This window comes from Sycon ciliatum, chromosome 5 (assembly GCF_964019385.1).
Source record: "Sycon ciliatum chromosome 5, ocSycCili1.1, whole genome shotgun sequence".
Taxonomy (NCBI): domain Eukaryota; kingdom Metazoa; phylum Porifera; class Calcarea; order Leucosolenida; family Sycettidae; genus Sycon; species Sycon ciliatum.
Window position 1 is genome coordinate 21,581,696 of NC_088647.1, and position 27,237 is coordinate 21,608,932.

Sequence of the window (27,237 nt, forward strand, 5' to 3'; positions counted from 1 at the left end):
GAATTTTGCACCCGGGTCCAGCGAACAGAACCAAGAAGATGGAGCGCGCTCGACACGAAACTGGGGTGGCTTGTCAACCAACATACGGTCGAAACAAGCATGTCGATCTCCTTCAGTGCGAATGTTATGTCGGTACTGGCGTAGTCTCGTGCTGGTGCTCGCGCGTCAAGGTGAGATTATGGGCGCGAACGAGCTCTCGCCTCTTGGGCGCTCTTGTTCAGACTCATCAGAGGTTGCCCAAGTAAAGACATACATGGGGTGAAGAGTGTCTGCTTATTCCCAGCTCCTCGGGACAGCGATGCGAAACAGAAAGACATGCGAAGATTCAAGAAGGGATGGGGAAAAGGTGGTGTGTTGCCTGAAACAGAAGCTAGTCAGAATGACCACAGGAACACAGCGCTTGTGATACCAACCGTCAACGCGCGACGACGACATTAACCAGAGGTTGTACCTACAAATCGCTGCTACAAGGACGTGCGACAGCCCAGCCATCACCAACCACTGCGTTGTGGTAGAGGCTTTTCATCGCGTGCGTGTTTGTGAGGCCAAAGGTTTCCAACCAACTCAGTCCTAGCACAAGACTCTACAAGGGTTTGTGAACTCCGCTCAAATGGAGCTTGGTCGAGGCGCGGAGAGGTTTGGTAGTTGTTGCAGCGGAGAGGCTAGTTGTTACTCGGCAAATGATAGCAGCTCGCGAGGCGTTCGCCATCGTCACAGAGCTCAGTCCAAGATTGATGAGTGTCCTTACGAATTCCCGTTTTCACAGGCGTGTCCGTGTTTGGACGAGCCGAGTAGTGGTAGTAGAAAGGTCTTTTCTGCTGCGCCCTCTCCATCCCGTGTAGACTGCCTACATACTAGCACCCGTTGTGACAGCCCATCATGTTGTGCATGCTGTCCCGTCAATGAAACACAATTGCCCTTCTTTGCTTGTTCTGAGCACTCCAAAACTGAAAGTGGTGTTGCTGTCAAAAGAGCGGGTGCCAACAAACGTCCTACGAAACGTTTCAACTTTGGCACCCAGCATCGGAGCAGAAAGGGCGCGCGTGACGAATATTCACGCGTGAGGTCTGTGTCTAGCTACGTTTCAGAGGGATCCTCCGCCGCCGCCGTTCGTGTTGATCCCAGAGTTCGAGTAGCAGCCTCGGTAGCATCAAGTGGGCTACGCTGCTCCTGCCGTGTGGTGGTGATGTCCAGCGTTGAGCGTCCAGCGCCCTACCGTGCTTCTGCACATCAGAGCACGACGTCTGGTCAGCTGGCCGGCCAGTTGTCGTACGCCTACGATCCAGACTGTGCAGTTCACGGAGTGCATGCCACTACTGGCAATGCTGGAGGTGTAGCAACTGCACTGGTACCGGCCGCACACACACGCAGCATACCGATAGGCCAGACTTTTCTGAACAACAACCCTGTCAGCAGCTTTGAGGCGACAGCCACAGCGGAAGACGACGACGACAGCAGCACAATTCCGCCAGAGTATCGCCATCTTGTGCAGCACGATAAGCCACCGCCTGGTGTTTTCCTTCTGGCCGAAATAGAACGCGCTCACACGGACCAGCTCCAGCAGAGGGCACAACAGCAAGTGAGCAGCAAACTGGACGCATTCACAATGCCTCCGCCGCCGCCACCTCCACCTCCACCGGTAGCACTGCACCCGGCCTCGGACCGTCAGAATAATGTAGCCACTGTGACTTCTCACAACCACCAACAGCAACAGGCACCGATCCATCCGCAGTCAGTACCGCTGGAGAGGAGCGGGCACGGGCGGGAAAGGGGCTACGACGGAAATATGTAAGTTCTCGTTCAGCATGTGTGTGTCCACGTGTGGGCGAGGAGCGTGAAGTTAGTTCATTTCTATTTCCGACTTTCGTGGTTGTTGTCCGTCCTCAGTCCTGGAGGAGTATATTCAGGAGTGAGTCCGAACTGGGAGGAATCGAATTTGTAATCCGAGGGTTCTAGCACATGTAGTAGAAACTTCTGCAGTAGAAACTTGGCTAGCGGACTTGCTGGGCGAACTGAATTTGGGATTGGACTTCGGAGCTCAAACAGATGCAAAAAGTAAGTCCATGACAATGGTCGAAATGGGTTTCCATCGTTGCATTCTACGTGGCTTGTAAGTTGTATTGTGTAAGTTGGTGTCACGAAGCGACTCGAATGTCGGAAATGGAGTACAACAGAGCTCTTGCTGCGACTCCAACCAAGTCACTACTAGTTTCGGCTAGGATACACAGTACAATCATAATGACTGTATCTACTTCGGGAAATGCGTTCGCCATGCATTCTCTCACTCCATTCTCGTTCCGTAACGAGTTCGCAGTGATGATGTACGCGTCCAAGCGACGCTTGTAGGCAGAACGGTCTCCCAGAGGTGCCGAAACTCCTTATCCGGCGTGAGAGCTCCCGATGTTTTGAAATTTTGGAAGCATCTCCCTATCTCCTGACAAGAGTTGAAAACCTCCCTACTTAGCACAATGTTTTGCAGCAAGTATGTTGTACATTACATGCATATACGGCAGTGGACTCGTTAGTGTGACTATGGCACGGTCAACATGCTGGCATAGCATGCCCATTTTACCCCTACATGTTGAGGGCAGGTGACCTCCCCACTGGTATCCCAACCTGAAGGGACTGATCTCCCGAATCATAAGCTGGCGGGTCTGGTTTCCCATAGGCTTGCAACAGTGCGCGTTTGACCTCTCCATGGTGTACATGTCATTGTAGTCAGCATGAGAAATCCTGCAAGCTGCGGTGCAACCGTCCACCAGTCCACTGCTAGTGCCAACTGGTATTTGGAGAACAAGACAAGCAAGTACATACATGTACATGTAGTTGATGGACAGTACCACGACAGTGAATCCATTTCGTATGATCTTTGTTGGTCCTAGGAGAGAGGGAGCACACACTCTCCACATTACCTGTACTGCAGTAGAAAACGAACTTTGAAGTTGCGACTTTGGGGGCATTAGTGATGAAGGTAGTTGTTCCGATGAGGAACACACACTTCCTGCCAAACTTGACACTTGACTGACTCGCGCCTGCCATTCGGAGCACACGAGGAGCATGTCGCACCTTCCACTCGCAAACCTGCAAGAAAGCTTCACTCCCTGCTCAATACACAGTGTTTCGGGAAAGTAGATAATTACTAATTAGCCCAAATCCTTCTCATGATACCTAAAGGGACGATAACCAACACATGGGCCCTACTCATATACACACAGGGGCCCTACTCATATACACACAGGGTTCTAGTCAAAGGAGGGGGGGGGGGGGGGGCAGCACCCTCCTATGAAAATGTGGCGCGCCCTACTCACGCCCCCACGTAGGAACAACCAACTGCATCCCTACTCATTTGTCAATTTTTGTGTCTTTTCAGGCAAGTCAATGAAAGTGCAGTCAATAGTCACTCACAGAGGGTTCATAAAGGCATACCGCCGGTCTGAATGATGTCGGGGGTTCGCCCTGTTCGTTGCATTTTGCACGGCACGGCAATTTTGGAAAATAGAAAATGGGTTGCGGGTACTAGTAACTGTTTCCTCTGCCCCCCCCCCCCCCTTTCTATGTTGACGTGGGTAGAACTCTGGTCTCATATCCAAGGAATCATGAACTTCAAACAAATAATTATGGCTTGCCGTCCCCAGTGCCCGCCTAAGGCTAGAAACCCTGGACACTGTACAGGCTATGTTCAGAAAAAAATGTTGTTATGCCGATATAAGTGCATCTTGTTTTTAGAAAGAGTTAGTATATACTGCTCTTGTGTGGCTTCCACGGTATTCATTGTTATTACCTGGCGATGGCCAGGTGTAAAAATAACGGAGCTGGTTCGGATGTGATGTGCAGCGCTATGGGAATGGGTGTGTCCTCCCGAATTCTTTTCATTGTTTTTAGAAGTAGTAGCTAAGGCGCAAATAACAAATCACTGTACTGTAAGAGTGATGGCAGAAGTTTTTAAAACTTTTTTGATCAGCTCCATTGCTTTGTTATCTTGTCCCCTCGCCTCCGGTGCTCAGCATGATTGACAACACGAAGAATGCCTACACGTCCACGCCAAGCAGGTCCGCAGCCTTGGCGGACTGGTCGGCCGCGTCGCTCTTCAAGGAGACAAAGATGACGCGTTGCGGCTGCATTCTGCACACGGTGGCCATGCTCACAGCGTCCATAGCACTGCTGCTGACTGGGATTGTGATCTCCGGCGGGTTTGACGATGAAACTGACCAGGACCTTGCAAACATGCCGGGTAAGTCAGGCTCCCTTGGAGCTGATAGCTGCTTGTTATGTGCTGAAAGACCATCATTGGTCCTTGGTCATCGGTCTCCACACTGCGTACCTGGTATTACAGGGCTTCCATCTTTCTGTTGGAAGAAATCTGGAAGGGATCCGTTGGTTTCCCCGGCTAGGGGCTGAGGGATAATGAGGCAGTGCTCCCTTTAGGAGTCAAAAACAACAGATGAGTGCACTTTCGTGGCTAATCCTAGTGCGGAAGTGAAGATTGTTTTCGGTTGGTTTGTCGGAACGACCTGTAAAAATGAGAGCGTTTCCAAAGAAATCGGAACAAGTGGCAGTCCTGATATTAGTACTACCAAAAGTATACCCAATGCACAGCACCAAACCACAAAACCACCAATATTTCTCCTGGCATTAATACTGGCATGGCCAACAACAGTATTTGTATGTTGCCTGATGATTGCATGGCATGAAACTCAGATTTCCAACAAATTAGCCTTGTCCCTTGTTGCTCTGCGTAGAGCTTATGATGCATACACTCTCTAAAATAGCATTATTCAGCTTAACCCCTTCATTCAACAACTGCTTCTCCTCAGTGATGAGTTCCCCGTTATCTTTATGGAACGAAACAAGACTTGTCAGGAGTAATACTACTTGCTTTCATGGAGTGTGGCTGGTGAACTGGTCTCGTTGGGTCAAATGAAAAACATATTACACACACTTGATCCGATACTAATACTGTCATTCGAGGGGGAGTCACCTGGGTTTTTTTTGTACTTTTATATCCTAGTGAAGAGCAAGCCTACTAACTCCGCCTTTGCTTTGTGGCAACTGTTTGCAGTGTTCTCTTCAAGCGCTCACTTCACGCCTTCGCTCATGGGAGACAGCAGGTCTGGTCTACCGCTACAGCAAAGAGCAAACACAGTGAAGGTGAGACCAGGCAGCTGTATCACTATTATAATCCTGAATAATGAATATTCGTTGGTTTGAGGGAAAGATGCAAACGGGAAAAGTCTGAAGAAAACAGTGACTATCACCACCAGGGCTCAAACCAAGGACCTTTGCTTGAGGCCATGAATATGGAATATGATAATACTAAGAAGAGGGACATACTTCAGGCTCTTCAACAACAATTTGTCTCCGAGGGAACTGTTCACAAATATGGAGCATGCTTCTATCATTATCCTAAACCAAACAGCAAGGAAGAATTATTGAATTGTTGGTAGGGACTATGTTTGGCACAGCTTGCCCTTAGTTATCTACGGGTGCTTAGGAAGAAACCAAAAATGATCAACAGTGACAGTTTGCATAAGCTAAGCGCATCTCTGTTGTGCCTGAGCCTTTAAAAGAGGAATCTGACGGAGACGGTCCAAAAGTTCAAGTGTGTATTATCCCTCTCCCTCTCTAGCTGTCTCTCTCTCTCTCTCTCCCTCCCTCCCTCCCCCTCTCTCTCTCTCTCTCTCTCTCTCTCTCTCTCTCTCTCTCTCTCTCTCTCTCTCTCTCTCTCTCTCTCTCTCTCTCTCTCTCTCTCTCTCTCTCTCTCTCTCTCTCTCTCTCTCTCTCTCTCTCTCTCTCTCTCTCGCTCTCGCTCTCTCGCTCTCGCTCTCTCTTGCTCTCTCTCTCTCTCTCGCTCTCGCTCTCGCTCTCTCTCTCTCTCTCTCTCTCTCTCTCTCTCTCTCTCTCTCTCTCTCTCTCTCTCTCTCTCTCTCTCTTTCCAAGGCTCTTTCTTTATGTGGTCCTGTGCCCATTAGAATCTCAAGGCCTTTGTAAGCATAGCATGCTTGTTTTCACCTTCTGCGTGTCTACTGTGCAGGAGAAGATACTCCAGCTGGAGGAGATAGCCAGCAACCAGCATGCCAGTGTACAGCACCTGTCAGCATCCAATGCCGACTTGCTTAGAAGGGTGAGTCTCCAGATCGTGCATATGCACACTGAATCTGTCACGGGTTGCACCCCTTGGGTGTCAACCTCACGTTTGCCACCTCGCCAAATATTCCTTTGATTCTTGATTCTTGTTCAGCCAAATTTACCCTTGACCTTGAAGGCAACTAGAAACTTGACCTTCTGCCGGTAGATACGTCGAGATAGCATGCTTCTCCTGCACAATATTGCCTTTATGCCACAAGGGGGACTGCAGCGGGTATGGATGGGTTAAGACCCGCAGCATTTAGCTCTTCGATCGTCCATGTTGTCTCCCTATATGCTACAACTCCCTGCATGGTCTGAACAGATAGATGTGATCAACACAGAGTACATGCTTAGTCTTTGTGTCGTTTTCTCCCGGGCTTCTCTCTCCTTGCAGATAATGGCAGTGGAGGCATGGCGCACCGCTGGCATGGGTCGAGCCACACCGATTCCACATCAGACTGCCATGGTCAGTGTTGGGCGTAGCTGCATAGCACAACACTGCATGTTTACTGTAAAAAGCTCATATTTCCTTGCAGGCATGTGTCAATGACAATGGTTACCTCACATGAAGGGAGTACCGAATTTGGGAACTGAGCGTGAGGAGGTTTCTTCTCAGAGAATACTGGAAGTGTGCAGCACATACGTACACCTGCAGAAACGATTTGAAGGGCCTGCACTTCAAAGACAAGGTAACCCCTGGCTTTTGTGTGATTGCCAGTGGACATAATGATGGCATCATTGGAGCATAATTATGTGCATGTGTTTTGTCTTGGTGTCTGCACAGCCAGCTGGAATGTCTGGTATGGCGGGGATGGCGGCCATGCCACACCTGACCCAGGCCGGACTCACCTACATCCGCTGGGGACGGCGCACGTGCCCACAGCACCTGCGCAACATCACGCAAATTGTGTACGAGGGCCTCGCGGCCGGCTCCCTCAGCTCCCAGCCTGGCAGCGGCAGCAACACCATGTGTCTGCCGCTAACGCCAACCTGGGGAAACTTCAGCGACATGCGCGAAGCCGGCGGCCAAATTTTCGGCGCCGAGTACCGGTTTGGACCCGGGGACGGCTTCAACGTGTTTGAGAACACCGGCACGGGTGGACGGCTGTCGCATCGAAAAGTACCGTGTGCTGTGTGCCATACACGTCTGGCATCCTCTGTTCTAATGGTGCCGGCCAGCACGCTCTGTCCCCTGCGCTGGCAGCAGCAGTATAACGGGTACTTGATGAGCGAGCGCTTCGACCACCACAAGTCGCAGTACATCTGCGTGGACAGGGAAGCTGAGGCATCGGTGCTGGGATCTCAGCTGCCGCGCGAAGGCCTGGGTCTCTACCCGGTGGAGGCTAGCTGCGGGGCATTGCCCTGCGCGCCGTACATGGCAAACAGAGAGTTAACCTGCTCTGTCTGTACGATATGATCCACCACAGCTCTGCAATCCCATGTGCCTGATGTGCCGAGCTATTGCTTGCACATGCAACGGCAGAAGAGCCATACATATCCATCTCATCTGGAGCTCTCTGCCACCATCCGCACTTTCCGTGTTTCGTTTCTGCTACGCCTGACACCGTGGTACACACAGCCAAGGCTCTAGAACCTACTGAATATACAACACTAGGGTTTGCCACGACAACTTGTACTTTTCGTGCGTGGACATTCCTTTATTATTGAGATTGCTGAATGCAACCGTGGACTCCACACTACATACGCTGAGCTTGAGCTCCGTGATCATTGACGGGTGACTACTACACCATGCACATTTTATCTTTTAATTCTCATCGTTTGTATGACGTTGAGACCTCAACAGCTTGAGCAGGCTCGGCTATATCAGAGCTAAACTCCCGGAACCATTTTGACTGTGTGATACTTACTCCCTGATGTGCCTATATTTTAAGGAATGCCTCAAGGATTATAATGTGCTCCATGGCCTTCAGACCACGTGTGGTGCGTCCATACTACAAGACTTTCCCTTTTTCTCTTTCCTAGCTTGTGCGTATGTACAGTGACCATTTTTCATCACACAGCACATCTATGGTAGTTGTAAAACTACTTCTATAACTAAATTGTCAGCTCGAGGGAGTTTAAAGAGCCTTCTTATTTTCACGTTCTTAGCACTTCATAACCCACTCTAATTTTCATCAGACGGATTTACTAAAAAACAACAACTGTGCTCTTATGTTGCCATGGATTCTGGAGCCGAGACCGGTGCAGAATGATCACACCGATTGTCAACCTCCTGCTCTGGTGTTATCTCCTCTCACGGATGCATGCCGCTATGCACCTGTTTGATCCCATGTCGCCATGGTTACGTGTTTACTAACTATGACCACTGAATAGCATTTTCTCAGAAGACACAGTGGCTGATGTGGAGGCAAGTCATACTCTGGCTTCCCTTCAACCACGAATAAATCTTTCGCCTTTTACTAAAGATTTCCGTGGAGGGGAGCAATGAAGGAGTCTTCTCAAGAATTTTTCTTCAGCCCTTGCTCACTGAGCAGGGCTATATAAATGATTGAAGAAAATACGTGCATGATCTTCATCCATGAGACTCTGAGAGGGCTGAATCCATACTGGTAGCAAGAGTATAATCCCCAGGGGGGGGGGGGGGGGGGGTATGTACTCTTGCTGGTAGTTGTATCCCCCATGGAATAGAGACATTTCTATCACATCTACAAGGTAATCATGCATCTTGCATCTTGAGCAAAGTTGTACCCGATGCAACAAAATTTCATTTCATCTGAATTCTCTGCTTTCGAAGGAGACAAGACGCAACCACAATGCTGTACAGTGTTCGACACATTCAGCGTTCTCCCAGTCTTTAAAGGGGAAGTGCATCGATTTTTCGAGTATGGTCCAGAAGAAAGACAATTTGATATCGGTTCGAATGGAATATCTCTCGCTTCCATACGATAAGCCAAACTTGCCAAATCGCCAATTGTATACCCACGTTGCCATAGCAACCAGCGCAGTGATGACGTACGAAAGGCTTAGCTCCACCACAGAGAAGGTCGATCACTGCAGAATTGGGTCATTTTGAATTGGTTTATTGTATTCACGAAGTGAAAGAAGGGCTGTGTTCAATGCTGTTAGTGCAGTGAACTGTTTGTTAGTAGTCCTCTCGGTTGTGTACTGGGACGTGACACCGACAGGAGAAAGCTGGAGTGCGGAGACACCAGCAGACAAGCGAAAATAGTGACGAACAAAATGCTGAAATCTTGGTTGGGACAAATCAGACGTTCAGCATTTCCCCCAACCAAGGACCATGCAGTTTGCTCTTTCCACTTCCTGAAGATGAATGTGATGCTTCCTGGCGACTCTACTATCTCTCGTAACATCTTCTGAAGCCAGGTGAGACGACGGGTGGTGGAGATTGACGAATGAAATAATGTCGTAGGTTTTAAAGTTTGCAGAACATGTCTCAGGAGAGATGGCGAATTCCAAGCATCTTGTCCTGGAGGAAACCATTTCCTAGGCACAGTCAGCCTAGGGAAATGCATGAGAAGGGCGATAAATAGTTCACGGCATTAACAGCATTGAACACAGCACTTCTTTCACATCGTGAATACAATAAGAAAATTGAAAATGACCAATTTCTGCAGTGATCGACCTTCTCTGTGGTGGAGCTAAGCCTTTCATACGTCATCACTGCGCTGGTCGCTATGGCAACGTGAGCATACAATTGGCGATTTGGCAAGTTTGGCTTATCGTATGGAAGCGAGAGATATGCCATTCGAACCGATATCAAATTGTCTTTCTTCTGGACCCTACTCGAAAAATCGATGCACTTCCCCTTTAAATTTAGAATAAGAAAACTGCTTGAAGAAAGTTTTCAGAAACTCTTCGCGCAGTACTTTGTAAATTATCCAATCTGATCCTCTTGTTTATAAAAGGATCCTAGGAGTCAAACATTCTTATTTCCACTTCATTCATTTCAATCCCGACGTACGATCTGGTCCGGTCAGAAATCTAGCTTCCAACCATACACAGGGAAAATGTGGTTTATGATTTTCGGTAGTGTAGGGATCGGAAGCTGCATAATGTACGAACGCGGCCGGACTGAGAACCTAGCACATACACTGTAGAAACGCGATCACAGTTGCATACTACCAGGATAACTGTGTCATAGTATTGGAACTACAATTTACAAATTACAAGTACATGTACACTGTGCACGAATCTGCTATTTTTGCTTGGCCCAACAGCAGGCATGAAAACCCTGGTGTACCACACAGTGCTGGCCAATGAAATCTGACCCTTCTCCACGAGCACCACGAGTTGCACTTGTGGACATCAAGAGTCCATAAACGTTTACTGTATTTTTTTATTTTTATGGATTCTTGGTGGACATATTAAATGTAAGCTAAGTATAGAGTAGGTTCCACTGCACATCTGCAGGACATCAAGAACTGTTTCAGCCTTGCACCGCAGCAGCTCAGCAATGTAGGATGTGAAATGAATTTCTATCATTTCACCTCGTAACGAATATCATAGGGCACCACTTTATCGCTGAACACACAATATTAACATGTTCATGTCTCGTGACTCGTATTAGAATTATGTTGGCATGGTTACATACTTCGCAACTATGTCCACTGAAGAACATTTCCTCAGAAGACACAGTGGCTGATGTGGAGGTAACTCATACTCTGGCTTCCCTTCAACCACGTATAAATCTTTCGCCTTTTACTAAAGATTTCCGTGGAGGGGAGCAATGAAGGAGTCTTCTCGGGAATTTTTCTTTAGCCCTTGCTCACTGAGTAGGGCTCTATAATGCAAAACGAAAGTGGTGCTTGCACTGTATGGGAAGCAAGTGACAAAGGTCTGAAGAAGATCACTAAGAAAAGAACCCCGAGCTCTGCCTTTGGAAGCAATTCCGTAGCAGCTTTTCGGTTACAATAATACCGGTATGTATAATCATTTTTGCTTGTGGTCGCTGCAGGACCCAACAAAATGTTCCTCTACCAGTTTTTGTATTAGTTTTATTTGCACATACATGTACTGCCTGTGTGCTGCTGGGGCGAGAGAGCAAGAAGGATTGTCAAGTTGTCAATGGATTTTCCTTCCTCTGGTTTGCATTGTGTTGGGAGGAATACCACCTCTGGAAAAAAATTTCTTTCATTAGGCCAAGCTAAAGAAGGTGTGTGGTTCGACTAACATGGACATTTTTTTTACGGGCGGGCGGGCGGATTTTTTTTTTTTAAATATATTTTTTAGTACATGTACATGTAAATACACTGTATACGCGTATCGAGTAGACTCTACTACCAGCACAGGGCAGCAGTCGTACCACTCACTGCACTGCACTGCAGTACAACTACAAGTCAAGTCCAAAAGGAGCCGCCTGCGTCCGCAGACTCACGCTGCACAGCACGTAGACGTGGACGTGTTCAGTCCACGTACGTCAGTCACACGACAGCCCGCCGAAAAAAAGTTACGGTCGGGCTGAAATTGTACGGTCGGTCGGGTGAGTCGAACCACACACCTTCTTTAGTTTGGCCTTAGGATTGTATTTGGTGAGCCCTGCTCAGTGAGCAAGGGCTGAAGAAAAATTCTCGAGAAGACTCCTTTATTGCTCCCCTCCACGGAAATCTTTAGTAAAAGGCGAAAGATTTATACGTGGTTGAAGGGAAGCCAGAGTATATTTTGGTTCTTTTCGAGGCTTTTGATTATAAGTAAATTGTTCGTTCAGTGGATGCAGTTGGAGATCATGTTCCATTGGTTTTACAGCGTGCACATTATTTCACATGCACTGCGAAATTCATGTTGAGAGAACGTTCGTCGTAGAACGTTCGTTTCCGAGTAAAGGTAGCGTACGCGATTGTGTAAAACCATGGCAACGGCGGTCCTTCATTATGGTCTCAAAGTGTTAGTGGTGATTATACATGTATAGCTTTTTGGTGCTCTAGTCTTGTGAAGGATGATGATGGCTTAGTCATCAAGTAATAGCTTGAGGTGCATGTGAATATTACTGATCTTGAATCGTACAGGACTACAGTCCATTTCAAAACTATAGACGCGTACCTAGGCAAAAACCGTTATGCCAGCATCTATACCACATAAAATCTGTGATCACTTTGTGCATAATTTTTTCCAAATTGGGCGTCTGTTATCCAATCCTTTAGAAACTATATGAGAGTAATTGTGGAGCGATCCTGAGCAATATTCCGAAAACTATTCTCAAAAAGTTCCAGCCAAATTTGAAATATTTCAAAAACCCTACGCGTCTATAGTTTTGAAATGCACTGTACATACATGTACATGTACATAATTACATGTACATGTACATGTATGTAGAGTGAGTTCATGTCACGTGACAGCATTACAGAAAGTCCACCTAAGTAATTACAATGCCCTGTAGAGCTGCAATTCATTTTGATGGCCAAGCATTGCAATTGTTTTTTTTTCTTGCTGCGTCCATCTTGCGGTGATATTTTCATAGACACGTACAATGTACATGTACGTGTTCACAACAGGGATGTATTGCATTCATACAATCTACATACACTGTATACATCGTACATGTACATGTACACGTAGGGGAATCCATTCCAGCTACAAATATGTACTAAGAACTTGTGTAGGACGTTGTATATGGGCGTTAATTAGTTGTCTGGCTCCATTTCTGGAGTAACTGCATTCGTGTACATGTACATGTAGGTCTGGTTTGCAATAATCGCATCCTCACTTCATGTGCCATGAACATATACAATGCAAGTAACGCATAGTTTGTATCCTAACGTTAGAATGGTAATGTGGCGGCGGGTGAGTGGGCATGTATATTGTAGTACATTGTAGTATCTGTACCTGTACTGTAGGCTGATTCAGTGATTGTCTACAATACAATACTCAGTAGATGTTCGTTCCCTCCAACAAGTCCAAGCCAGGGGCGCTCTTCGTTATGTAGATTACACGTAACTGTCTCCTAGGCTGGTTTGATAACCGCTGTCTGAAGTACATGACTATAATGGTCTACTTACGCGTGCGCACGTAGGTCTACGCATCGGAATCACGGTGTGTTTCAGGGAGTCGTAAAATACCGACTCCCTGGTGTGTTTCTCTTGACCGGTGCTTACCTACATGTACATGTAGGTAAGCAGTACTACAATTAAACTCTGCACTGACTGCAGGTGCAACTAGCGTCAGAAGCGACTAAAAGTAAAGTCTTTTGCATAGTTCCGGGAATAAACATTCCTAGCCTGGTATTCTTCAAAAACAAACAATGATCGGAAGGTATGCAGCTAAATGCTTCTGGAAGGCCGGTGCAAGTAAAATAATTTTAATGGTGTCGTATGTGTACGTGTGTGTTCCTCGGCTCGCGACTATACCCAGTTGAAGTAGTTTGATGTGCAAATTCATTTTGCCCGTACAAGAGGTTTTATACCCAGTTCAAGTACGTGTACGTGTATGCGTAATAGTGTAGTTTAAATGGCGAGTGCCGTTTTGTCTTGGCAAAAATGCTTTGTGGGCTAACAGCGTTGCACATTCCGCCGCATCTTCCACCCACACGAATACCGCACTCATTGTCTCCTACCTGTTCTTTTCCCTTGTCCTTTTCTTTCCTTGCGAGTTGCGTGCGTGGCTCCTACGTATCAAAAGCATGTGTCCTTGGCAGAATGTACTTGATCGTGCGAACCCCACAAGAGAAATACCGGCATAGTGAGTCTGGACAACAAATCGTGCGAGCAACTACTGGTACTTCGGACAGTACATGTACTGCCAACGCCTCCCGATAGGCGGACAATGCTCGCAAAATTGGCAGATTCTGCTCGAAAAGCAGTGAAATTGGCAGAACCATTCAAACCTTATGAGAGGCACTTCCTTGAATTCTGCTCCATTTCGTCACCCATATACAAACCATGCATGAAACATATCAGAAAAAGTATCCAAAACTTCCGCCATTATCCACCCAGAGCTGCCTCCGTAGGTCCTGCATTCTGGAGATGGGTTTGAGCTCAGGACAACGCGATACACTTAGTGGTTACGGGTTGTGCAGTGATTCTCTCTCAAACAACTGAATCTAAAAACAGCTTGCTGTCTACAGCATTGGGAATCTAAAAACACACTGTCCCAGCTCTAGTCTTCGCGACACTTGTACTGATTTGATGGATTTAGTTTAGAGGATTCTGTGGAAAGAATATGGCTTCCCCAGGAACCTTGTTGGACGTAAATGCGGCGACAAAGATAAGACTCTCGCACCGCCGGGCGGCTATGGGTTTTGGATCTTCATGCTAATTCTGGGGTCTAAAAGGGACTGTAGAATGTGCTGGTACTAACATTGGCAAAAGCAAAATTTAATACAGTAGGTACATGTATAACGGTGGGTCTATCATGAGGTAACAATGCTGGAGAACCTAGTGCTGTATTTTGTGTTGACTTGTAGACACTGAAGCCCTAAAACAAACAGCCAGGTCACGTACAATGAAAAATGGAAGCATCAATAGGACTGCATGAGCAGAGATATGTTCCGGGATGAAGACATGAAAGTGCGATCGCATACTCTTGGTACGGACAGAGCCTGTAGGTAAGGGTGCAGTGCTGAGCTGCTATGGTGATGCGTGACCTCCGAAGTCGTCATGGAACATGGTTACCAAAGAGGTTGGGTTTGCACGACTCCGGATCGTTACTCACGTGGCTGTGTGATTGCACCACCATTGCATGTCTGGTATTCTGACCAGCTTGCGCGGCTCTCCGGTTCTGGCTAATTGCCACGAAAACGCGAATCACAAACCTTGGTAAAATCTTCCCGGAGGGCGCTGATGTGTGGCTCCAAGAACTTATGGTAGAAGTCTTTGACAGCTCTACTCTAGTATCATCTAAACCAGTGAGTAGTAGACATGAAGAGTCCATCGTAAGGTAACCTAGGCCTGCGCTGTGACCAAGGCGCCGCTCAAGATTTCGAACAGACATCGGGCCAATGTGGAGTAGATTTGATCAGTCATCTCGCGTGACGCGGCCACTGCAGGGGCTCTTCAGTATTACCTGCTGTGCTTGCCCGACGCTTCGCAGAGACAGGACATCACCTTCAGTCTACCAACAGACAGCAAGGGACTGATGGAGTCTCGTTGTGAGTGCGACTTTGAGTGCAGGTACATTGTGCAGAGCAGCTCAATGAAATCCAGTCGCGTCACTCAAGTGTGCGCCTTGCATCATTTCGCAGCCCAGTGTTCGCAGGTCTAGAGCTGCGCAACGCGCGGCGCGTACTTGAGTGAAGCGACTGGATTTCATTGAGCAGTATTATCATGACTCATGCGTGCGTGCTTGCAGTCCGATTTCTCACCTGAACGTCAACTGTTGTGACCTAGCTGTGTCTCCGCTGATGTCACCCTGTCAACACTGGCCACCCTCTGGGCCGGCCAGCATGACCAAATTCGGCATGACATGTCGGCCGGGGTACCTTTTAGTCGGGCACAGCAGCTTGCTACGACTACAGCCAGGTGCACCCAAAGCACTGGAAACGTGCAGCTTGAAGGCCAGGAGTGAAGGCGAGCCTTTGTTTACAACCGTCATTTTGGTGCTGTTGCGGGTGGCTATTGAGCTCTCCAGATGACAGGGTTCCCAGGCTAGACTTTGCCACTATGTCAACTAGCGCTGATTAGTGAGCTGGCCAGCCCATTTTGCATCCATGACGGTTGACCCGTCGCACTTTAGCCTACTATAAACTTGTTAGGAAATCATTAATAAATCCTCTGACGGCCTCTATTTTGGTGCAGATCGGACATCGTAGGTCCTCCTCCGGACGAGAATGGCATGTACATGCAAGATAGTCCACGATCCTACCAACCAAATCTTCAATCATCCTGTTCTACCATCACATAATGTTACCATTATACAATCATGGACATACGCAATCTGCGGGCAGAACTGCTTCGTCCTTTGTGGACTCGTCAGCGTATTATGTCCAACGATCCTCAGTCTATCCTCTGCTGTCTACCCGACGTTTGTAGAAACCAAGGAAACATGGATATGACTACAGTAGTTGACTAGCCCAGGCCAGTGAGCTCTGCTGGCATGCCGTATGTCCATGCAGAGCTCCGTGGACGTCGAGCTCTTGCAGCCCGTCCCAGTGCTGTCTCAGACTGTGTGTGTGTCCAGTCATGTACTCGTAATCATACAGAACGCATCTCAGATGTAGCTGAGAAGGTGTAATCGTCATGCACAGTATAATTATTATACAATACTAGCATCTACTCCAGGTACCTGGTTAGACCTTCATCATTGTATTGTATAGTGTGGTGAAAATGAAATGGCCATTTGCAGCCAGGATCTCATCTCTCATTTTTATTTTATTTTTTAACTATTCACTGCCACTGGGTACAGTAGACGGTGATAATTGTGCTCTGCTTGCCCATAAAAGAGGCTTTCGTCATCACGGTAGATCTACAGCTTAGACGAGCGAAAACAAAGGCAGACTACATGATTGTATAGACGATTGTGCGACATCCATGTACCGGTACGTGTAATTATTGTAAGTCAGCTCCTTGGTGACTGCAGTGCAGATAACACCTCTCTTCAGGGCAAACCTCAAATGTTGAAGTATCAGCTGGTGTCAAGCAGGACGAGCGGGGATGCTGCAATGAGCCAATGATCTAAACCTGAATACTAACGCGACATACGCGCGCACGCGCATGCACCAGCGCAATCGCTGATAATGGTTTATCAACACGATCTTGGACCTGTACATGACCGTACGTATTGACTACCCGATTATTGTATCCTACGAGGGCGGGATGTCGTCTTTTACACAATGTTTACTTGCTACTGATAAGAAGCGGGTGTAGGTTTCTGGGAAGTGTAAGACACCTGCCTCTGCTTTGGATAAGACTATTCATGAACTGTTTTTAGAGTTTGTGATGCTGCGGAAGGCTTATGACTGACGGGTGAATAGCCAGGGCCCATGTCCTGCCTCTAGCTCTGTCTTTGGTAGCGCGTGCGTGTGTGTGTGTGTTATGTTTGTGTGTTATGTACATGCGTGTGTAGCTCAATGACAGAGTTTGAACTGAAGTGACATGATGGAGATCATTGGACAGACTCAGCGCATGTGTGCTAGGTTCGGCCTCGGGATCTGTTTACTGGCCAGATTGTGTGCGTCCTCCATGTTGCCTTGGGGCGCAGTAGCCAACGTCATACACCACTCAGTACGGCTTTGCAACCGTCGGACAGCTGGCGAGGGCACTGTCGCTGTTCGTCAGATCGTGGACATCAAGAGTCACCTGAGCACGTGTAGAACATGTTGGTCGTAAAAATAGGTGACGGGTTTAGGGTTCAGCTTGACCTACAATGTATGCCTATGCCCTGTTTTGTAATAGTGATGAAGTCAGCCACGACGAACAACATAATAATTGTATTTGTACGAGCTCAAAGCGGTGGAATTACCAGCTGCCAAGAACACTATGTGCGTCTGTCTATCTTCACAGCTACAGGCAAGCCAAGCCAATCCGCGCCCTGGCGGAGTATTGTCTTGGATACAAAACATGATAAAAGTAAAGTTCACACGTTCGCGCTACCACCGGTTACACAATTGTGTTGGGGAACACAACCAGCTTAGGAACAAAACATGATAATGATAGGAAAAAACGGAAACCACGGAGGAACGAATCGAAAATCATTCCGAAGTGCGCTTCATAAAGAAGATAAGGCTGAGGATCGATGGTACATTTGTACATGTACACGTATGTGAATCTTGGTTCTGTGAAATGCGGTGTGTGAACGAGACAGGATTTGCCGGAGTGTACATACATGTACATGTACATATTGTACGTGACTGACATTGACTGTGTATCATTGGAATCCCAGCTTCCTGCCTTTACTTCACATTAATGGCGAGGCTGAGCTAAAATTTATGGCTGTCTGGCACATCAGTAACTGTTACTAATGAGTAATGTACTCTGTAACTACGGCATCTGTGGTACAGGACAGTTGTCTAGACACTGACAAACCTGACGAACCCATCATTGCCAACAACCACAACGTACATGCACATGTACATCATATCCTTTATTTGCTGAACTCACAAAATGTGATACAGATGGTAAAGAACCATTCGTGGTAAAATAAAAAAGCCATTATTGAAAAGATAAAAAAGAAGAAGAAGAAAAGGGGCACAAGTACACGTCCATGATTGTACTATACTACGAGTAGTACTTCAAGTACAAGCATGCTCTCGTGCACATGTATGTCGGAGCAGCCAACAGTAGTACTCCAGAATAAATGCACATTTACACATTTATGCAGCTGTGAAGTCGACCAGTATGGTCACAGGGTAGATATTGTGTTCTTGACGAATGGGATACAGTATTGACTCGCAATAGTTCATTAGATTACAATGTGTTTTTGTATGACGGAGGGAACTCTCCAAAAACAACAAGTATCTCCAAAGCACGAAAAAAGGCCAAAAACTAAACCAGGAACATGAGCGTTAACATGTTATTTAGAAAGACAGGACAATTGAATAGTATTTGATTACAATGTACATGTACATGTGGTGATTGATCAAGTTCATGAGGCGAACATCGATCATCAATGTACATGTAGATCTACTACGGGTACTGCTCGTATGGATATCGCCCGAAATGCCTCGCGAATATCCCATTGCTCAGTCTCATGCATTTACAGGGCCTGGCCCTTGATTCCTGGATAGCGCTTCCTTGGCCTTGAACTCTGTGCCGAAACTCAAGAAGTGATTGTAAATTCTTGAAGCAACAACATCCAATCTGCGGCTGTAAAAGCTGGCTCGCAGTTCGTCTGTTTTGAACTCTTTCGCATTCTTATGGGCAAGATGTGACGCAGACCGGTGACAATGTTTCTAGGCTTTATCAGCTCCTGGTGCGATAGGCTCCAGATAGGAACACTCATTGATTCAGAGGCATGCGGCACTTCGGTTTAGGGCATGAATCACGCCACGAAACACACTTCTGTCTTCAATGCACATAAAATATGCTGTCAGAGCTCACAAACACACAAGTTAGTTGCACAACGTATACGGTTATGTGTCAGTTGAGTTGGGTAGAGCATCCATCGACGTGTACGCGTGTTATCATTCATGACACTGTCCAAACAATTACAGGTATATCCTGTTTGATGGATTATTCGATCACTCGATCCGGAACTGAGATACCTGTTACAGACCGTGACATGTACCTCCCCGACGGACATAATCCCTCCCAGTATAACGCAGCAGTAAAGAGAAAACCCTGGCAGGAATTCCCTACATTCTTCTGTGAGTCGGTGCCGACACTTGGCTAGCAGCAGTGATAAGGCGGTGCGCGCTTTATCGATGCCGTTCGCACTTTAACCTAAGTTCAAGGTTGTCCTTGAGATCAGCAATGGCTGCCTGTGGCGCGCTTGTGTTACGTGGATCGTTCCACAGGGGTCGTTCTGGTACCTGACCACTCACAGTTCTGTATCAGCAGTTGAAGCGAACAGTTGGCCTGTGTTCACCGGAGAGCCATGTCCAACCTGACCGTCAATGATTGAACCCAAGAACGCATGAAGGCTTCCCTGTGGCTGCTGAACAATGTCGCTGCAGTTTGCGCACATATGTCATGCATTCTTCCCACATCCAGATAGCGGCGTAGGAAGGGTATAGAGCCGCTTGGCAGATACCCTGCAGCGTGGCGCCGTGCTTTGGTACAGGATTTTTGCGTGGTGCTCCGGACCTCGAGGCGTCTGTATATATGTAACGTCCCATACAACTATACTGTATATAAATGCGTCGATGCACACTTAACTTATCACAACTGACATTCCGCATTGCACTTGCTCCAACGATCACACCAATCAATCAGGTAAGGAACAAATGCATGAACGTATCTAATGCGAATCATGCGAATGCTGGGAATTCGTTTCAGGCTTCCGTGTCCTGAAGGACAATCATGGCCTTCAGGTTTTCAGAGACTGGCCTCAGACCGTCTTGCAGAGCAGAACTGCAAACTGCGGCCATTGTGTGCCACTTTGTCCACGCGTAGCCGACGTTTCGAGGCAGATATAATTAAAAATCACTTTACTTACGGGTTCTCGGTGAGCATCGAGTCGTGCGCGGAGGGCAATCAAAATGGTGAATTTAACATCATGTACATATTGTGCTCCGCTTCAGCATAACTAACACTAACAGCTCATTCCGTGCCTGCTTTACACAGTGTGTGAAATGCATTCCTTTCTCTGCGTGCGGTTGGCAACTGATTACATGTGCATGATTGTACTTGCACTGTTTCTTCACGGATCGTCTTCGTGGTGAAATCTGCAACGCCACTATAGCATTATTGCATCATGTTCATGTACACTGCACCGGCCCCACATGTTTCTGACGTATTCCACATCGTGCGTGCTACAAGGTAAAGCTTTGCTGTGCGAATTTCACCATCTCTTAATACAGGGTACATCTAATAGTATTAATTACCCAATGCTGTAGACAGCAAGCTGTAATAGTATTTATTATTTATTATCAAAGAAAGTGGTGTACATCACGCAACTGCATCAGAATTAATTATCAAAGAGTGTTATAACCTGGTTATGCGTTATGCTTTGTATTGATTGGAAAACCAGTGCTTGTGACATACAATGTAATGCCACGTGTAGTTGTGATGCCACTCCATACTCAAACACGGCTGGTAATCTCAGAGCATGGATTAATCTTGAGCAAACAGCAAGCCATTCGAGCACCGTGATATCAGACACTTGATTCACCTGCCAATACATCAATCAGGTCATGTAGCCAGGCCCTGGTGGTGTGACAATGAAACAGCAAGAGCAGTGCACATGACTATTAATTGGTTACATTACCTAATACTCTTGGTGTGGCACTGAGAGGAGATAAGACAGGGGATCCAATTTCACTGGGTTTCGTTCATATTGAGAGCGATGCTGAGACCAAACATAGCCATGCATTACATCCCCAATGTCACCTCACGCTATGGCTCTAGACTGTAGTCTGTGTACACGTAGCCCTCTCTGTTCTGGTCCCCAATATGTCACCTCGCGCTAGCTATGGCTCTGTCTACACGTGTCCCTCTCTTTTTCTTGCCCCCCCCCCCCCCCCAATAGGTGGAATAGCCCTCCACCCGCTGTTCACTCCACTTCATCATTGTCCATATTCCGTCATGGTATCTTATATTGGTTAGGGTACCCCGTCAGAAGGCAAACCGCTTGTTGGGGCCTGCCTTAGTGGAATATGAATACATAATCATAATGATGGTGTCTTGAACTCTGTGGCACAGCAGAGCAACACGCTGCAGTTCTGTACCCACCAAAGAGGAGATGCAGACACGCTCACTTCTCACCGAAGATGCGTGTGCATGGACTGTGCTCCTAAGCCCTGACACCAACCCGCAAAGCCAACCACTTCCAGTAGAACTATCGACACTGTTTCAGACACGGAGCCGGCATTCATTCACACTGCAGCTCTTCAAGCATCTTCGACCATCTGGCAGGTTCGACGCGAACTTGGAGAAGTGCCTTACGCAATGTTGTCCTCATGTGGGAAAGCCACCTCAGACAATGCCCTTTTCCTGGGCCAAAAGTGTTAGCAATTATCACGTGGAAACTGATCCTGACGCTCAGCTCTTGCTACACTCAATTAATACACAGAGAGCTTCTAGTGCTCTGGAGGAAATCAGGCTAATGAAGGGAAAGCGGTTGTTGGAAGAACGAGGGCAAATTAGGTATTGCTGATCGCGACACTTCAACATAATTATTATACATTATGATGCCCACTGATCCCTGGAACACCTCCGCATCAGTGAGTGGTACTAGTAGTAGCACTGACACATAATAAACCACTAGAACAACGTTGAACATGTACTGGTGTGTAGACGCACAATATCCTTCACTCTATGGACACCGAGTTTGGCTGTGACTCTCTTCAAGTCGTGGTTCCAAGCAGCACTTGGCAGCCAGCGTCGGCTGCAGCGCAGAGCAATGAAGCAACTGGCACGATGAAGTGGCAAATTGGGAGCACTTGAGGCATCTTTCGGAACGCCTTGTGAAACACACGACGGTAGTGCTGACCGCGGTTCCAATGTACGCGTGTTTGTACTAGTCGGAGACTACGACCTATTTAGATACGATCATGTACATGTATAATGTATGATTGTGCTAATAACGTGGTCAAGAGAGATAGCACGAGAACAAGAGTTAACCAGTACTGGATAACACAACACACTGTACATCAATCATGTATGTGCAATCATGTATGTGCAATCACAGGTACCTGCATGTAAGTGTGTTTACTACAGATGCAAATACTGAAATAGGGTATCAATACAATGCAATCATTATTACTAAAGTACCACCTACACAGCAGCCCTCCAGTGCCAATACGCACGCAGTGGGACAAGCTGATGAGAGTTCTTCAAAACTAATTCTATTTTTTCGGCTTCATGACGAGTCCGGACACTGCATGCAGTGCGTGTCCACTTATCAGGAGGCGTCTTTAGTTTACCTTCACCGGCATTCTCTCCTTCCCCAATGAATTCCATTCCTCCGTTGAATGTGGGAGTACGGAGGGTTGTTAGAGCGGCGTCATACTGCCGTGTGTAATGATAACTGTTTCATGACCACGTTGGAAACGCAGCAGGTATTCCCCAGCATTCATTTCGTTCTGCTTCGTGTTTTTAAACACGCATACATGTATAAATTATGCACGTACATGTACTTGTACAGTCATGTACGTGTACGTGTACGTGTACATGTACGTGTACGTGCATACTTTCAAGCTCAGAGCTCCGCTCTATACTACTTCATTCTCCCTTTATTTGCTCAGCTATTATTCGTCACTTTTTATACAGCTGTGGTGTTTATGGAAACCCCCTCGATATGCGCTTTATGAATCCTAAGATAACGGATGGACACCAGACAGGGAGCATACCCAAACTGGGCCAAAGCAGCATGTAGCGTTTCCAGTTCTACAACACGCGCTTTTGAAATGTTTCACTATGACCTAGGGCCTACATGTAGCATATGACCACGCCGCACCCTTGTTGAAGGGTTTGCATTTTTCGCTTTTCTAGCAGTTCACTTCCTTCACTGTTTGCATCTGATTCGAAGCTCCGAGTCCCAATACGTTGTGAGGACGTAAAATAATAATATGACAGCCAACACTGGTCATGCATCTCACACATGCACAGTGCAGAACTAGACATTCAATTGATTTGTTGAGCTGCTGGCTACTACTACAAGTAGTATTTGAAGTATTTCGCGATAGGGTGCTGGGCAAAGATTTCTGCTTGCTTCCCTGGGAAGCTGAATTCCTTCTTGTCAGCAAACACACACCACGTTACGCACACAGAGACCCGCAATGCTCTAACGTTGAGCCAGAGGGCGTGCGAGCTCACCGTTGCGGTGGGAACACGACTAACAAGTAACAGCGAAGGACAGGAGATGTACATGTCGATATGTCGCTGAGCGTTGGCTTCCACGGTTTTGCTGTGAAGATACCAGATTGTCAGCCAAGTGACTAGTAGTAGTATCTGTTGACTGTCACACACATACACACCACCCGCATGCTCTCACATTCTCACACACTCGCCACACAGTGCGTGTACAGACTCAGTAGACAGTAGTGGCACCAGTGCCTCGCTGTGAAACATGCATACTGACTCACGATCAATGTACATGTACATCTAAACTAAACTGACTCTCCAAGGTCGCGCAGCTAGCGAACAGGAAATAATTGCTGTAGTATCTACTAGAAGGAAGCAGCCAAAGCCTCACTTGAACGAATCCAGTCCCACGCCCGGCCCGGTGTACCAGTGCGCAATTCTCCAAAGTAAATTTCCAGGACGTGATTCTCCAGGTCCGGCGCCTCGGACAAATGACAGCTACCCTGGGCTTCGGAGAAACATTGCTCCTTGCTCGATCTCACCTCGTTGTCCAGTCCCTAGCCCTGTGTCATGTCATCTAGTGATCTACATCTGTCAAACCAAGGCTACAGCTGTAGGAGGACTGTCGTGGAGAAAAGTGCGGCGTCACACGTTCCGTCGCCAGCCTGCTCCGTGGTTTTCGCAGCCAGAGCTGTTTGCTGAGGACCCTCTCCCTCATAATACGTGTACTAGTATTATGCATGAGTACCGGTAGCACTTGTAGATAATTGCTGATCGCGTGCGACGCGTAGCCAGCTTGTGGGCTTCAGCTGACACTGACAGTGCCTTGCTCGTTGATTGCTGCTGTCAAAATCCTTACTCCATCAGCAGCAGCACGGAGCTGGAGCCGATGCATCCCCAAGCTGCAGCTGGGCTAAGCAGCTCGTGCTCCAATTGACGAAGTTTTTAACCCTTTGCCAGCTCTGCACAAACCCAGCAGAACGCGTCTCGCAGCCAGAGGAAGCGGGTGCTATCAACAAAAGGCTCTCCAGAAGCTCTAGATCCTCCGCAGGCCACGTCTATTCTCGTACAGGCTGCCGCGCAGAAGACCGATGACCTGTTCTTGAGAGGGCTCCCGGATCCCATCTCCCCTGAACTGGACCGACTGGGTAAACACTGAGAGAGTGCTCTGCGCGCGCAATTCAGCCACTCCACGTGTTCGTGTAGAGTGCAGTGGTGATCGAGAGGCTTGTGTTTATACAGCGTGCGACGCCGCCTGGGTTGTGTCAGTCTGCAACTGTTGAACGGCGTGCAGTTATCACTTATCGGCTGTAGGACTGGGAGGATCGGCTTCCGGACAGTTGCGACGCAAGTACGTATATCGCTTCCCCTTGACCCCTCAGTCCTGTCTCTCTCAGCTACAAACTACCTGCGTGGATTGCCTGTGATTTGTCACCACCTAGTGTGAGACATAGCCAGCCTTCCCCGACACTTCGCTCAGCTCAGCATACGGCAGAGCTCAACCGAGTCAGCAACGCGTAGATGTACGTGCTTGAATAACAGTGTCGACTGACAGAACAATCGAGCCATTACGTCGACCTGCTGTTCGCTCTTATCATTAGAACTTTTTTTTCAGAATCAGTTTCAGGGGTTCTGGTCAATGATTCCAACGAACTGAGATTCCAAGTATTTTCGTTTCCCTGCGAGAATTGGCTCAAGTTGGATCAGACTCTACGTTAGTTGAGAGGAAATGACTACCACGATGGCTAAGTCCTACCCTGCCGCGATGAATATTGTGGAGATGCGCGAGAGTGCCTCGCGCGCCTCGTCATCGCCTGCCAGTCGCGTCGACGCAGACCGTTCAAGGCAACCGCGGGCCCCGGAGGGCGACTACTGCAAGTTCTTCAGCTTTATCCGACAGGTGGGTGACGGTACGTATGGACGAACATGGCTGGCAGTAGACAAACGAACTAATCGACGTGTGCTGGCCAAGCTGATTCGACGTACCGAGAACAACAGGAAATCGTTCGAAGCAGAGTGGAAACTCTCTCGACTATTCTCCTGCCATCCGAGCATCGTTCAGACCTACGAGGAGGCATTCGAGAACGACAACCATCGCATGCTGATTCAGGAGTACGCCGATGGCGGTGATCTGTGCAGCGCCATCAAGTCCGGCGTCGGACTGTCGCAGGTCCGCGTGCGCCGCTACCTGGGCCAGATCGCCTCAGCGCTGCAGCACGTGCACAACTGCGGCTACGTACATCGCGATATCAAACCAGAGAACATGGTGTTGGTGAATGTGCCCTGCGAAGAAGACTCCTATCGCAGGCAGATGGGACTGACAATGACCCACGCCAAGCTGATTGACTTTGGCATGGCGTGCAAGATCGGCACGGCTATAATGCCGGCCAAGATCACCATCCCGTACTTAGCACCGGAGGTGTGCGCCAGCAGCACCCAAGAACCCACGGTCATGGCATCGCCGTCAATGGACGTGTGGGGGCTAGGTGTGACGCTGTTCACCATGCTAACCGGCATGTTCCCGTGGAAGAAGGCGTGCATGACGGACAGCAACTACGCGGCGTTCGTTCACTGGCAAGAGGTGGACGCCGAGTGGGTGCCGCCCATGTTCGAGCGCTTCTCCTGGCAGCTGCTGGAGCTGTTCCGCAAGATGCTGGCCGTCAACCCGGAGGAGCGAGTGAGCGCCCAGCACGTGCTCGGCTACCTCGACCTACCCTGGTTCTACTGCGTGGGCGACGAAGGCACGGCCCCGTCATCGCGTGGCTGCTCCTCCATGTCGGTCGACAGCGGCATCTCCAACACCAGCCTTCTGTCCTGCGACTCCGGACTGGTCGGCAGTAGCGAGTGCATTCTGGAGGACGCGGGCAGCCCGCCTCCGTGCCGGCAAACTGAACTGAAGAACTAGCCTAACAGCTACCGTGTAGATATAGATACAACTGTTGTACACTCTAGAACTACAGTGGAGTCTTATCGTTGTGAGAAATGTACACTCTAGAAGATTGTTTAAAAAAATAATTTCATCTATAATTTTTGACATAAACCATCTTGGTGCTGGATTCCTGACAACTGATCTTGGTGCTGAATTCCTATCGTACTCCTCAGTCCTCTTGACAAATACAAAACTCCATTCACTTGATCCTGTGTAGGAATTTGCTGTTTATACGCTTCAGTTCTCTCCGTACTATTTTCCAGTTCACATAGTGCTTTCGTGTATTGACGGCAGTAGATATGTTGGATGAAGATGACGGTGTTGTACCTCTACTACTTCAGTATACGTTCACCTCTGGTTAGTTGTGTGTGCAGGGGCGTAGGGGGGGGGGGGGGGGGGGGAAGGGGGTGCTTTGGGTGCCAAAGCACCCCCTCAAACATTTCGATTTTCGTTCTCAGCTGGTTCGAGAGAGACCATAATACGCGGACCGCTGATTACGTGTGCGACTCTGCACATCGCACACTGCAGCAACTAGCAATCCCTTGTCAGAGCAGGGAGTACATGCTGTAGGTATTGCACTACTCTCTGGCTCAGACCCACATGTTTTTAACATCTGAAACCAATCTACATGTTCCTAATTGCAGTTGACTATTTTGTCTGCTGATTGGCCATTTTACAATGAAACTTCTTGTCAAGGGCAACTCTGCTTCGTACCTGCCGTTGTGCAGTATCACGTCAGACCTCAGTAGACTCAGCACATCCGATGATTTGTATCGAACTCTAAATGTTTTTTTTTTTTTTTTTTTTTTTTTTTTTAGAAGCAAAGAGTCATACAAACACGCCATGGGTGGAAGTAGCAACACGGTCCAT

General features: G+C 47.9%; 2 protein-coding genes and 3 non-coding genes across 6 annotated transcripts; 4 read left to right on the forward strand and 1 right to left on the reverse strand.

The window, feature by feature from the left end:
* Positions 1 to 249: 249 nt before the first annotated feature.
* Positions 250 to 8,389, forward strand: LOC135818036 (uncharacterized). Of its 2 annotated transcripts, none has more exons than XM_065331359.1 (6): positions 250 to 1,788; positions 4,005 to 4,231; positions 5,060 to 5,148; positions 6,032 to 6,121; positions 6,521 to 6,592; positions 6,911 to 8,389. In XM_065331359.1, exons 1-6 carry the CDS (start codon positions 611 to 613, stop codon positions 7,541 to 7,543), a joined length of 2,289 nt encoding a protein of 762 aa, XP_065187431.1. In that variant the 5' UTR covers positions 250 to 610; the 3' UTR covers positions 7,544 to 8,389. The 2 variants fall into 2 exon arrangements, with proteins under 2 accessions (XP_065187431.1, XP_065187433.1); XM_065331361.1 differs by lacking the exon at positions 250 to 1,788 and adding an exon at positions 1,812 to 2,055 and having other exon boundaries at positions 6,911 to 8,382.
* Positions 8,390 to 8,501: 112 nt separating this feature from the next.
* LOC135818635 (U5 spliceosomal RNA) lies at positions 8,502 to 8,624 on the forward strand. The gene has a single exon (XR_010553736.1). It is a non-coding gene; the product is annotated as a U5 spliceosomal RNA (small nuclear RNA).
* A 2,140-nt stretch (positions 8,625 to 10,764) lies between these two features.
* On the forward strand, positions 10,765 to 10,888 carry LOC135818637 (U5 spliceosomal RNA). Its single transcript, XR_010553738.1, has one exon. It is a non-coding gene; the product is annotated as a U5 spliceosomal RNA (small nuclear RNA).
* Positions 10,889 to 11,640: 752 nt separating this feature from the next.
* LOC135818636 (U5 spliceosomal RNA) lies at positions 11,641 to 11,763 on the reverse strand. Its single transcript, XR_010553737.1, has one exon. It is a non-coding gene; the product is annotated as a U5 spliceosomal RNA (small nuclear RNA).
* Positions 11,764 to 24,391: 12,628 nt separating this feature from the next.
* LOC135818037 (serine/threonine-protein kinase SBK1-like) lies at positions 24,392 to 26,707 on the forward strand. The gene has a single exon (XM_065331362.1). It carries the CDS (start codon positions 25,168 to 25,170, stop codon positions 26,341 to 26,343), a length of 1,176 nt encoding a protein of 391 aa, XP_065187434.1. The 5' UTR covers positions 24,392 to 25,167; the 3' UTR covers positions 26,344 to 26,707.
* Positions 26,708 to 27,237: the final 530 nt, after the last annotated feature.